This window comes from Schistocerca nitens, chromosome 7, assembly GCF_023898315.1.
Source record: "Schistocerca nitens isolate TAMUIC-IGC-003100 chromosome 7, iqSchNite1.1, whole genome shotgun sequence".
Classification (NCBI taxonomy): domain Eukaryota; kingdom Metazoa; phylum Arthropoda; class Insecta; order Orthoptera; family Acrididae; genus Schistocerca; species Schistocerca nitens.
This window is the reverse complement of record NC_064620.1, coordinates 372,982,962-372,996,266: the sequence shown is the minus strand read 5'-3', so window position 1 is coordinate 372,996,266 and position 13,305 is coordinate 372,982,962. Positions and strand designations below refer to the sequence as shown.

The window sequence follows — 13,305 nt, the reverse complement described above, 5'->3', positions numbered from 1 at the left end:
CTGGCAAGAGATGCAAATCCTCGGGCTATGTGCTGTAGGCTATTTCAGTGACAGTCAGTTTTCCTTTCAATGGCATAGATTCATCTACTTTTAATTTCTATTGGTCTGATAGTTATCTTCGTCATTTGGCAGTGCCTTTAGTTTCTCTTGTTATTTTTCCCTCACATTTGTGAACTGCATGCTGTCTTTTCCTTTGCCTCTTGGTGTGTTTAATCATAACTTAGCAGAAACGGGAAGGCTTTGGATGAACAGTGTGTTCGATAATCTTTGTAACCAAAGAATATAGCAATGCAGTAGCAAACACAGCACTGTATTTAAACACTATTTCATGTGTTGTGATGATTTAAAGTATGTTTTGCCACTTCCGGTTGGTCACAAGTACAATCGACACTGCCAGCTATGAGAAACAATTTTGTGAAGCATTTAAAAGTTTGTTACCACTCTGTGGCAGGTGATCGATAGAAAGAACAAAACACAACTTCCTTTTCTATTGTTAGCAACACTTCATGGATAATATGGAATTCACTACTTCAGGCTTACCATAACCCGTCTGCAGCTTATGGTCTAGTGGCTAGCATTGCTGCCTCTGAATCACGGGGTCCTGGGTTTGATTTCCAGCCGGGTCAGGGATTATCTCCGCTCAGGGACTGGGTGTTTGTGTCGTCCCCATCATTTCATCATCATTCATAAAAGTGGTGAGTATAGACTGTGTAAAGATTGGAACTTCGTGTGGTGTATGGGCGCTGATACCTGTGCCGCTGAGCGCCCCACAAACCAAATATGATCATCATCATCATTTATCACAACCTCTTTGTGTTATGTCTAGCTTCTGCTCCCATTTTCAAGTGTTTTGTGATTCCCAACACTCTAAATTTCCATTTCTCTCTCATATTAGGTCGTAATTTCAGACTCGCCAATGGCTTTTGCTGTTGTCTTTAGTCCAAAGACTGGCTTCATGCAGCTCTCCGTGTTACTCTCTCCCAAGCAAGCCTCTTCATCTCGGAGTAATTACTGCAATATACAGCCCTCTGAATCTGCGTACTGTATTCATCTCTTAGTCTCTCTCTACAATTTTTACCCACCTCCAGTATTAAATTAGTGATCCCTTGATGCCTCAGAATGTCTCTCTGTCTAACAATTATATAAATAATCTGAAACCTTCCAGTGTCTCCAGGTCTCTTCCACGTATACAGCCTTCTCTCATGATTCTTAAACCAAGTGTTAACTATGATTAAGTTATGCTCTGTGCAAAATTCTGCCAAGTAGCTTCCTCTTTATTTCTTACCCTCAGTCCACATTCATGTACTACTTTTCCTTCTCTTCCTTTTCCTACTATGGAACTCCAGACTCCCATACTATTAAATTTTCAGTTCCCTTGACTATCTGAATAATTTCTTTTATCTCATCATACATTTCCTCAGTCTCCTTCTCATCTGTGGAACTAGATGGCATATAAACTTGTACTACTGTGGTGGGCATGGGCTTTGTGTCGATCTTTGCTACTTGATTTTATTTTTTTACTCATTATTGAGCTTACTCGTGCAATATCCCTGTTTGATTTTGTATTTATAACCCTGTATTCGCTGGACCAGAGGTCCTGTTCTTTCTGCCTCCGAACTTCACTAATTCCCACTATATCCATTTCCTTCTTAAATTTTCTGACCTACCTGTCCGATTAAGGGATCTGACATCCCACAATCTGATCTGTAAAATGACAGTTTTGCTTCTCCTGATAATGACGTCCTCCTGAGTAGTCTCCACCTGGAGATCCAAATGGGAGACTATTTTACCTCCGGAATATTTTACCGAAGTGGATGCCTTCATCATTAAACCAGACAGTAGAGCTGCATACCCTTGGGAAAAATTACAGCTTTAGTTTCCCCTTGTTTTCAGCCATTTGCAGTACCAGCACAGCAAGGCCATTTTGGTTGATGTAACAAAGCCAGTTCAGTCAACCATCTGGACTGTTGCCCTTGCACCACTGAAAAGGCTGCTGCCCCTCTTCAGGAATCACAAGTTTGTCTGGCCTGTCAACAGATACCCCTCCGTTATGTTTGCATCTGTATCCCAACAAAAGGGAAAACTTGCAATGGGGCATTCAAATCTTACCTTCGTTATTTTCTATGGAGTGAATGATTTTGTTTGATGAGTTCTTCAGTTACTGGACCATTTTGCACCTCTTCATTTCGTAAATGTTTTCAAATAATATTGTTATTTCATGTCTTGGTGCATAGGGCACATTCATCATTCTGTTTTAAACAATGTGTACACCCCAATTTTCTTATTCTGAGAGGATTTTTTCGAATAATTAAGAATGCTTCATCTTGTAATTATTGATGATGTTGAAGCAGATCTTATTAATTTTGACACCTGTTTCCAAATATTTCTCCACTTATTCACTTGAGTGCTGAGCCATATAAGTGTCTCATCTATTTTGAAATCGGAGTCACATGAATATTAACATTTTTCATAAAAAATATTCCATTGGTTATCTTAATGTCCTGTTAAATGTTGGTTAGAACTGTAATTTCTTGATTCCAAATCGTATTCCTCACGTTTCTGTTTTTCATTGCCACAGCTGGGGCACTACCAGTTTTAAGAAATCAGTAGCAATACAAAAAGCAGGGGTCTGGGTCACATTTGATGCTGTTCACAAATTAATACTCTCTAGTGAAACTGCTACATGATTTGCAACTGCAAGTAAGCTTTACTTTTCAAATAACTTCTTTAAAACATTGAAATTGGAAAAGCACAGATTGAACTAAGCTTCAGTTTAATTTTACTACATTTGCTGTTGTATTCAGACTACCGACACTCTCGATAAAATTTTCATTTACTTGTAACAAAATATTCCCAGAGAATATCAGTGTATTCTAGGAAATTACTACTAGGTAAAACTATTTCCTTCACATTGATCACTGTATGTGCGTCTCCAAATGCTACAAAGTGTAGAATTCTTAATGGTGAAATGAATATACTTGATCGACATTTCATTTCACTTGTGAAGTGTTTTGAAAATTCACATCTTGCAGTTGTTTCTAAATTGTAGTGTCTACCTCAGATCTGCCCCAAATTAATGACACTGTGCAAAGATTGTGGCATGTTCTACCATAGTTAAATATATTTATGAAGAAGACAGTGAAGAATATTCCAGAAGTCTTTTGTGCATGCAGATGTTTAAATGTTGCTAAGTAGTTAGCAATATTGGTTTTAATTTGAAAATGTTAGTACTTGTGTTGATGAACAAAGTCTTTCGTCTATGGAGAACATGTGTAGAATGTCAGAAAATTAATTTAGTCTTCTCAGGGAACCCCTCCTACAGACCAGTTCATAACAGGACCCCACCTCGCACTCGGTCATTAGAGTTCAACTTGCATCCCCCAAGTCCAGAACCAGATATTGTCTCTGGATCAGATCCAGGACATGGATTCAGATCCTGATACTGCTATACAGGCTCAGGTGAGAACTATAATTCTTTCTGTGGCCCCTGTAGCAGATTTTTTGAAATAATAGTTTTGTCCATCAGTTAAGTTACCTTTCTTTTTTACATCCCTCGAATTATTGAGGTAATTTTATTGCTTTGCTTTTGTATTTTCATCAAGATTATCAGCACTGTTGTTTATTGTGTTTCTATAAATATTTTGCACAAAGAGAAGCTGTAAATGCTGTTATGACAGCGTCAGTAGTTGGAGCTTCATGTGAAGACTAAATAATTTATTAATTTTGTTGCTGAATGCATGTACTCTGGCATTACAACACATGCTGCACCTAACTTATTTACATGTTGGATGTATTGACAGAAGCCCAAAAAGTTCTTAAAACCTAGAAGAAAAGGTTTAATAGAATTTTTACTAATACTGTGCACATAAATGCTGTGGTTCTCAAATGGAGTTAGTTTGTGTGTATATAATAATGAAGGAAATGAAATGCTGTTGGAATGCTCATGCTTATGGGTTTTTGTTTTAAGAAGCAACATGTGAAAATATTGCAGTACTTGACCTATCATCATAGTACATGTGCAACTATGCTGACCTTACTGTATGTGGTGGACTTCTTGTCTTGTTATGTTGTGCACACTCTATTGGTGAAGTAATTTTCTTAATACATTGTTCAGTTCAGTTTTACACTCCCCATCTCAGACTTGCACTATATCTCTTGCTTGGGATTGCTGGAGTAAATAATTTTTACGGTGCAGTGTTTTCTGTTAGTGTGTTGTGTCATCATCCACTGGCATGAAAAAGTAGTTAGGTTTTGTGTAAATATTTTGTGTGCTATTCAGTATCTTATACTTTTGAGTCAGATGCAACTGTTAAGTGCTGTTGTATCAGTTTCAGTATTATACATTTTCAGCTATTAAAATTGATGTCCCAAACTAGAAAATATTTTAAATTACATAAAATTTCATAGGTTATTTGACCTAATATATTTAGTATGTAGCGAATTAGTTATTTTAAGTGATATCAAAGCTCAAAACTTGATGATATTCTCTGTTTTTTGGGTCATTGATGTAACGAGTGAGAATTTTTTGGTAATAGTAGTCCATCATTTTTAGTGCACTTTAATTCTCATCATTATGAACAAGAGTTTCCAACTAATTGGGAAATCCAGCACTGTGCAGTTGCATTTTGGTCTGTAGTGGTACAGTACACACATGTGCACCTATTTTGGTTAGTCAAAACTTAGGATGCTTTTGTTTGCATTTACTTTGTCATTTATGTCTTTAGTTGCATTGATCTGTTATGAGACAGATTTTATGCAGTCCCCAGAATGTAAATTAGACACATGATATAATTTCATTGTGAGAGACTGAACAAGCACACCATTACCTTGCACTTGGGCTTGTCTGTCACAGAACATAGTTCTTGGTTGTTAGCAAAGAGATGCTGTTTGGCTTTGGTTCTTTTTCTAATGTTTTATTGTTTGCAGTATTTCTGCTGTTCACCTAGCATTTTTATTTAGTTTGTAGTGTATTTTGTTGTTTTGTTTATTTGCTTATTGTTTGTTTTCTGTCTACCTTTCTCTTCACATCGTCACCCTGCCTTCGCCTGGTCCCATGTGCACGTCTGCTTTGGATTTGACCTTCCCTTACCACTTCCGACCCGTGCACATGAAACACTGTTGCTGACACCGCTTGTGGGGGAACTGCACACCCCATCCTATGTCCCGTCCGATTGGAACACACCTCGTTCGGACATTAAGCAAAGGGACGTACGAACATCGAGCTGCGTGAGCAGTTCATCCTGGCTGAAGGCGTGTCCCAGAGCATGACAGCATTCAAGCCGAAGGCCAGCCCCGGATCAGGATCAGGATCAACTCCGCAGAGGTCGCAGTCTTTGGCTGGCCCCATCACCAAGGTTGGGCATCCCCTCCTGAGCACAGCCTGCAACAAAGCTCTTACTGCATGAATCTTTCTTTCACACATCTCTTTCCTTGAAAGTACTTGTGTGTGTGTGTGTGTGTGTGTGTGTGTGTGTGTGTGTGTGTGTTTTAGAGAGAGAGAGAGAGAGAGAGAGAGAGAGAGAGAGAGAGAGTTGAGTATGTAAAAGGGAATGAAAGGATTTTTCTTATTTTGTGGTAGTGCACTGTGCATTTACTCTTCTTTTTACTAGTTAATCACAGTTATAGAGTTATTTGTATCACAGTACACTGACTGTTTATTTCTTAGGTTCTTCCCATGCTTTCATTAATGCTTTCTCTTTTGATATCATAAGCTTCCATATATTAAATAGTTTAGAAAAGTACCATACACTCAAACATAGATTCTTGCTATCTTGTGCCAGCTATTCATTTTATTCAGTTTGGCATTTACATACATTTATGACTTCCATACATTCACCAGTAAACATGTCTGAGTCCACATATAATAATAAATCTAAATTCCCTGTGCAAATGAGGAGAAACAGCAATTAGCAGTCAAAATTCTTCAGGCTCTGTTAATGTTACCTCCACAAGCGGGTGCTTTACAAGGTGAGTGGGTTTCCTGTGTACAGCTTTTGCACAAGGATGTGGCAGCTTGTATCATCAGTTCAAAAGGTAATGTAATACCATGCATGTCTATTTTCTGGATATTTTATACAGCTCACCATACTCGTGCCTGTTGTAAAAAGTGAAAAAAGAGGTTGCTCATGGTTTGGGTTTTGATAAGGACTTATCCCTTCAGATATTGACATAAACTTTGGGCCCTCAAAGAGAAGCAAGTGGGGTTCTCTGTAAACCACTGAAACTGATAAAAAATGTCTTTTTTTAAGAATTGGGTTGGGAAGGCACTATTTGACATTTGAGAAAGTGTTGGAATTGAGAAACTTACTTCATCTCAAGAAGGTAAATGAATGTAATCTGTGTTGCAGTGTTTGGTTATTTGTCAGCGACTGTAGAAGTCTGTTGCATTAATGAAACTCACATGAACATTGGATAACATTTGAAATCAGTATTGCAATTTTTTGCAATGCAGTTGTTTATGTGGGGTCAGTATGCTTCCCCTTTTTGTTCTTATATTATTTGCTTCAATATTTGATTTTGGTGTTAGATAACAAGATATGAAAGTGGCAGCTTTTCCTCTCGTCTTTCTTTGCATGGATGTTTAGTTTGTTTAATTGTAAAGAATTATTTTTTGTTGGTGGCGCTCCTGAGGGTGCAGAGAATAAGAAAATTTGTATGCTATCAACTGTAGAACTTTTTCGACATGCTTCTTACAGCCGAGGAATATATGAGTCAGCTGATGCCCATCTTTGAGAGCCTTCGCCAGAAAGAAGATCTGCCTTGTGCGTATCCCCTGGCTGTGGGCTCTTCTTCCGGCCCTCACTACCACTGGGTAAATAGAAAGGCGTGTGGCTGGCTGGCAGAGTTGGCGCTTTGTTTTGTAGTGCGGGCAGTTTGGCTTTTTGTTACACACTTGCACCACAGTGTGGTATGACTGGAACTGGAAAAACTGCAGTATCTTACATATAGAAGTGTGACTTCTTAAAATAACCACAAAAAAAAGATAGCCATTCAGGAAAAATTACAGTGAAGCTCAAGTTTTTGCTTTCTGTTTATTTTTTAACTTAATTGTTTTTGTTCTGAATTGTTTCCAAATAAATTCCCCTTTAATATCATTTCATTAGCTGCATGGTGTAGTGCCAGTTGTGTGGTTCATCATTACCTGGCCTATCTGTGACTATTAGTCTGTAGATTCAACTTAGTGAGTGACTTTTATCTTGTAGGTTTTTTAATATAGTACAGGTCCATCTGCTTTATGGCAACCTTTACTACTTGCAGGAGAGAAATGTCCTGACCACATGCACAAAAGTGCTCTGGTTTCTTCAAAATGACATTACAACTTTAAAAATGGATTTCTCACTGTTGGTACTCAAACTGCAAAATGATATTTTTACCAAAGAAAGACAATACTATAAATTGATGTTAAATTTGATGATCTAGCAGTCGGTCAGGAAATAACCTCAGTAGTTTCTCTATGTGTGAAATAAAGAAAATTTGATGATCTAGCAATCAGTCAGGAAATAACCTCAGTAGTTTCTCTATGTGTGAAATAAAGAAAGACATTGTTCTCTCAGTCACACTGCTGGCCATTCAAATTGCAACATGCAGACGGCAAGCAACAAACATGAAATTGGCATCAAAGTATAACATACTTGGATATTCACAACCACCAAAAGCAGGTATGAGTAAAAACGCCATTTATATTTTGTATGCCAGACAAGAATACACATTGGTTTCTCATATAGAAATCACATTTGAATGTAGGTTGTGAGAATATTGTGTTATGCCTCATTCAAGAAGAAGAAACATCTGCCAGTGTATGCGAGAATTTGACGGTTGCAGGACTATGTCCAAATGACATGGCAGTTTATTGTTCCACATTACAACTGTAGTGCAGATGTGAGTCATCGGGTTTGAATGGCAGTGTCTTATGTCCTGAGAGGACAGACATGTTGCTCACTTGGCTGTATCTTGAACCAAAACATTAGCTTGTTTGCAGCAGGACAAGTATTCACATGGACAGTATAGCAATTTTTGGAGGACAACAGTCTGTTGCCGCGGCATTTTTACAGATCTATCACCCATTGGAAACATCCGTACATGGGTGGCCAAGAGACTGGCATACCACCACTCACTGACGGCTACAGTCAATGAATTCTGGCACACAGTTGAAGCTGCATGATATAACGTACCCATATTGTCATCCGAGCTCATTTCAATTCAATGCCCAGCCAGGTTGAAGCAATCAGTGGTGGTGGCTCTGCATACTAAATTTTGCACCCTGTTCACTCCCAAATCACCTGTACATTTAATGAAGTGTTCTTCCTAGTAATCTGTATAAGCACAATAATGTAAAATTTTGTTACTTGCCATTAGTCGAACACAATATTATTACACCTGGGATTCAGGGCGTTTTGGTTGGATCATGTGTTTGTCTGCACACTCAAAGCTGATCAGAATGTGCTCTGCTGTTGTAATGACCAGACAGCTTGAGCAAGAAGCAATTCAAACTTCTGCAGTGTACCTGATGGTCGAAAAAATGGTTTTTGTTACCATAATGACACCATGCCTTTCTGATAATGACCGTGGGAGGCCAAGGTGGAATAATATCACAGTTAGTTGGTATCCAACTTGGTGTTGTAGGTATAATGGCTAGCAGTATATTAACCTATCTGTACGTGTTTTTAGGGTAAGAGGAAAGGAGATGGTTTAGCTGAGAAGACAACCAATCACCCACCAGATAAATGAAGCATTGAGTGGTAGATATGCACATAAATAAGATGGTGAATATCGTATTTCATTTATTATTTCCAGTTGCAATGGAGTGCAAATATATATTGCACTTCCTTCTACCTGATGTTCAATTAAACCATTGGGTATAGGACAAATTTCCTGAAGTACAGTATCGAAATTTAGAATATTAGAGTCCCTGTCTGTGATTGCTCTAAATCGCTTAAAATTAATGCCAGGGTGGTTCCTTTGAAAGGACCTGATTGGTTTCCTTCCCCATCTGAGCTTTTGCTTCATCTTTAATGAGCTTGCTGTCAGCAAGCTGTTGAACCATTATTCTGCTTTCTACTTTTAAATATGTGAAGGTATTATTTTAATGTAGCTCCATTTATCAGCCATTAGTAGGTGATACTCTCTCTTGACTGATAATATTTGTATGATTCAGTTTCTTTTCCATTTATGACATTGCTACTATACAGTAGGCAAACTGTTCCTGTCTTGTTACTCTCTTTAATTTCTATGTTCTAATTAAAATGACTTTGTGGTAGGAAGTTGGAGACATTGTCTGTAGTATCTGATATAGACACTTAAGCAGACAACTTGACAAATGTCGCAAGAATGCAGCTCTCAGCATTCATAACATAATTCATTTGCTTGCATTCAGTATCTAACTCTTCATCATAAATGTACTGCTGTAGTTCTCATCTTGCTGAACTGCAATCAGCAATGTTAGTCCTGTATCAGTTTTAATGTTGGTTTATAACTAAAGATAAACATCCCGTGGTGAACTGGTGCTCTTATTTAGACTTCTGATTTTAATTGGTGGCATTATGGTCCCATTATTTGCAGCCCAATTTCTTTTTACTACATGTTAAAATAATTATTTCAAATGAAAGCAAATATTTTTGTTTGTTTAAAGTATATAACATAGAACCAGTAAGGCATTTGATGTTGCTGCACACTCAGCCCTGATATATTCTCAGTGAAAATTTCTCCAGTAGGGTATCTAATGAGGACTGTAACACACTCCTAGTCTACTCCATATCCACAAACTATTCAAATAATAGTGGAAGTTAATTTAATTTTGATCTGCTGAAGACGTTAATTGTTCACAAGATATACCTGAGTGGAAAGTTGAAATGATCTTCTGAACAAAGGATAGGAATACAAGAGAAATAGCTATTGAACATACAGTGCTTGTCATACTGTTGCAAACGAGCAGAAATAATCATAAATACATCTGTGAGTACAGCACAGCTGAATTACATGGGATGGGCTGGAACCCTGGATGGGTGTGGCACGGGAAATTGGCAAAAATTTGTGTGACAGTGAAAAGATGAGAACCAAATATGAGAGTTGTAGAGAATGCAGACATGACCAAGTTCAAAACGCAAGGAGGCGGGGGGACTGAGAATAGATAAAATATCAAGCTGAGAAACAGCGATAAATAAATGTAAATGGGGTCAGGATGATAAGGGGGTAAAATGTAATAGAAGTTGAAATAAATAGGGATGGAAGGACTTCGAATGCAAATGGGGTAATGACAGCAGAGGGTACTGAACTAGCTGAGATTGAATTTAAGTGAGGTAGTTTATAGCTGTAAAATTTCTGTATTGTGTATAATTTCATATATTCTTTTCCTTCTGAACCACCTATTTCCTTCTGTACTGTTTTTTGCCCCCTTCTTTCATTGAACTGTTTTGCTGTCCACCTCTACTTCATGTGGACTTCCCATTGTATTCATGCACCTGGATGCTATGCTCTCTCTCTCTCTCTCTCTCTCTCTCTCTCTCTCTCTCTCTCTCTCTCTTCCTCTCTCCCATTCCTGTCACTCCAGGAAATTGTGTGCATATGCATGTGTGTGTTTTATAATTGTGAGGAAGAAACTGGGTTCAGTAGCTTATTTAATTCCATCTCCTTTTTCTGCATATCCATTGCTGAGCACTTAATCTTCAGGCCACATAATGGTCATAGTACATGCTTTGTGTATTTCTCATTTATATAGCACATTTCTGACATCCTTAATACAGCAAAGGGTGTGGATAGAGTTCTTTCTGTTTCAGTTTACTTTTATGCCCTTATTCATAATGGACTACTTATTTAAACTGCTGTGCTCAGAGTTACATTTATTATACTGCTGGTGCAAGTGTTTGCTTTGTGTTTCATGTGTCATAGTCTGTAGCTGAAACTGAGTGACTTTAAAAGCTTCTTGACAGTATTGTCACCTGAGCTGTTGTGATGTTATCCTGTTGGCAGTCTGTATTGCATACACAAAAGATCTCACTTATTTCCTTGTGTCAGGGTTTTCCTCATTTTATTTATGCTCATATAAAGATTCCCTTGTGCACACAGATTTTATTCTTTGCTTAGGCTATATGTGGAAACTAGCCACATATACCATCAGGATATTTCAGTTAAATATTTATTTCCTTCTCTGAACCTGTATACTGATCATAGCACATGACAGTGGACATGATATTTTGGGTAGTTGGTTTATTAGTGGAAAATGTAAATAAGGTATTGATTTTATATGAACGTCATTACCCTAATGTTAGACGCATAAGAATAATTATCAAAAATGGAAACATAACTTGTTCGTGGAGGAATTCTTTCCAGAAATGTCATGTTCTCAAGGGCAGAAGCTTACTATCAGCCTCCACCCAATCTGCATACTTGGAATGAAAATTACTGTAATTCCTAGTTTTCCCATTGCTTGTTGCTGTAACTTGGTTAGATACTTGCTACTAATAAGTGGACATGCCAGTGTCACACAGGACAATTTCTTGTTATTAACCCAACTTATTTAAGTAAAAATAGTGTCCCGTTGTTCCACCATTAAAAGGTTTATTATTACTGAATTCCTTTTCTTTGGTTAGTTTTTGTTACTTTTTTAATGTGTTGGTTTATTGCCCCAAAAATGTTTTGCTCATTAGTTTGCCTTGATTTATTTACTTCTTTTCATTCATTTCTTTTCTTTTAAAAGAAGGAAAGATGTGTTGCACTTTTCTTTTTATGGGATTGACAGGACACCCGTTTTCATTATAGATACATCATTAAATATGATCAATTATGTTTAGAGGAAGTTAGTTGCTCTTAGTTTTAAATTTAGAGTGGCAAATGGTAAGTACAGTTGTTTCATTACATGTCTTTCAAATCATAACTGTTTTCATATGGCAACAATTTCAATCATTTTTGCTCAGTTGTGGAATTCAACCGAGTGGATGCCCGGCAAATGTTATCACAAGTGGTGCTGGTGAGTTGCCTTGTAGAATATAACACTACATTTATGTGTGTTACATTTAATTAAGAAATGAATAAGTCAGTGTTACTGAATTTCAAGAAAATTGGATGAAATATTACTTCCTTAAATTATTGCATTGCTGTAGTTTTAATATTAATCACTTTAATAAGAACACGAGGTGATTTACATATCATTTCTTATTTAACCATGTTACATAGAATGTCATTTTCTTAATAAGTTCCTCACATGTCTGTATTGTCATAATTGAGTACTGATTCACTGAAACTGCATGGTACACTGTTCTGAAAATGAAGCTTATTGTTGTTAAACAAGAAGTGGTGTATTAAGAGAAAAACACCCTAAATAATATTGATTTGTATTCCTATGGAGAAAGACGAAATTGCAGAAATTCTCAAAACAAAGTAGTTGAGCATGACTTCATTTGTTCCTGCTTCAAATTCCTTCTTTTCGGATAAAGGGAAAACTGAACTTGAAAAAGTGTATTAAGTTAACAGTCATAGTAATAAAAATTTATAAAATGCAGTCCAGAATGAAAATAGTGACAAAACATTGGCAACTGAGAACAGGAAGACGCAGTTGTGGCAGTATTTTGTACTACGAAGAGGAGACACAGTAAGCTACTGGGAAGTGAGGTGATAAGGTGAAAGGGAGTAAATAAATATTGAAATTGTTAATATAGGACTTTTACCTGATTTACATGGTGTGTGTTTAATTATATTATGTTTCTTCTTTTGCTCGGTTGCAAATAATTTATCCTTTGATTTCACTTTATTTTCTTTGTTTAACTTTGTCCTTGGATTAAGGGAGAAAAGGAGAAGAATTAGGAAGAGCATTTTAAGGATGACAAGAAAGGGAAAAGGAAGCTCAAGAGAATAACTACGACATTCAATAATTTTTTGTCGAGATGTAATAATTTAACCTGCGAGACCCCTTGTTTCAGCTGTGCATATTTACTTTGAAATTGTTTGTGGAAGTTTTAATGTGATGTTCTCAGACCCGTGACCATGTTCATACATCGTATATCATATCATTCATAAACTATGCCATTATCATCCATAATTACACATTCATTATGGGAGATTTTTTTATACATTTTCCAACACTTTTGTCAAGAATTGTTGTTTGTTTGGTGCTCTGGGCAATTGGCTAATTAGAAAGAAATGCAAAGTTTTTGTCTATTTAACATTTGAGCTTTTGTTGCTTAGAGGGGCGGGGCCGGGGGGGATGATCAATACACTTAGGTGATAAGTCGTGAGATAGTGTTATGCACATATACAGGTGGCAGTAGTGTATGCAAGGTATAAAAGGACAGTGCATTGGTGGAGCTATCATTT

General features: G+C 37.1%; 1 protein-coding gene across 1 annotated transcript in view; it reads left to right on the top strand.

The window, feature by feature from the left end:
* LOC126195243 (microtubule-actin cross-linking factor 1) overlaps window positions 1-13,305 on the top strand; it is a 503,782-nt gene that overhangs the window by 464,379 nt on the left and 26,098 nt on the right. Inside the window, exon 91 of the mRNA XM_049933770.1 lies at window positions 5,200-5,354. Within this exon, the coding sequence (XP_049789727.1) occupies window positions 5,200-5,354 (155 nt within the window). The remainder of the gene's footprint in view (window positions 1-5,199; window positions 5,355-13,305) is intronic.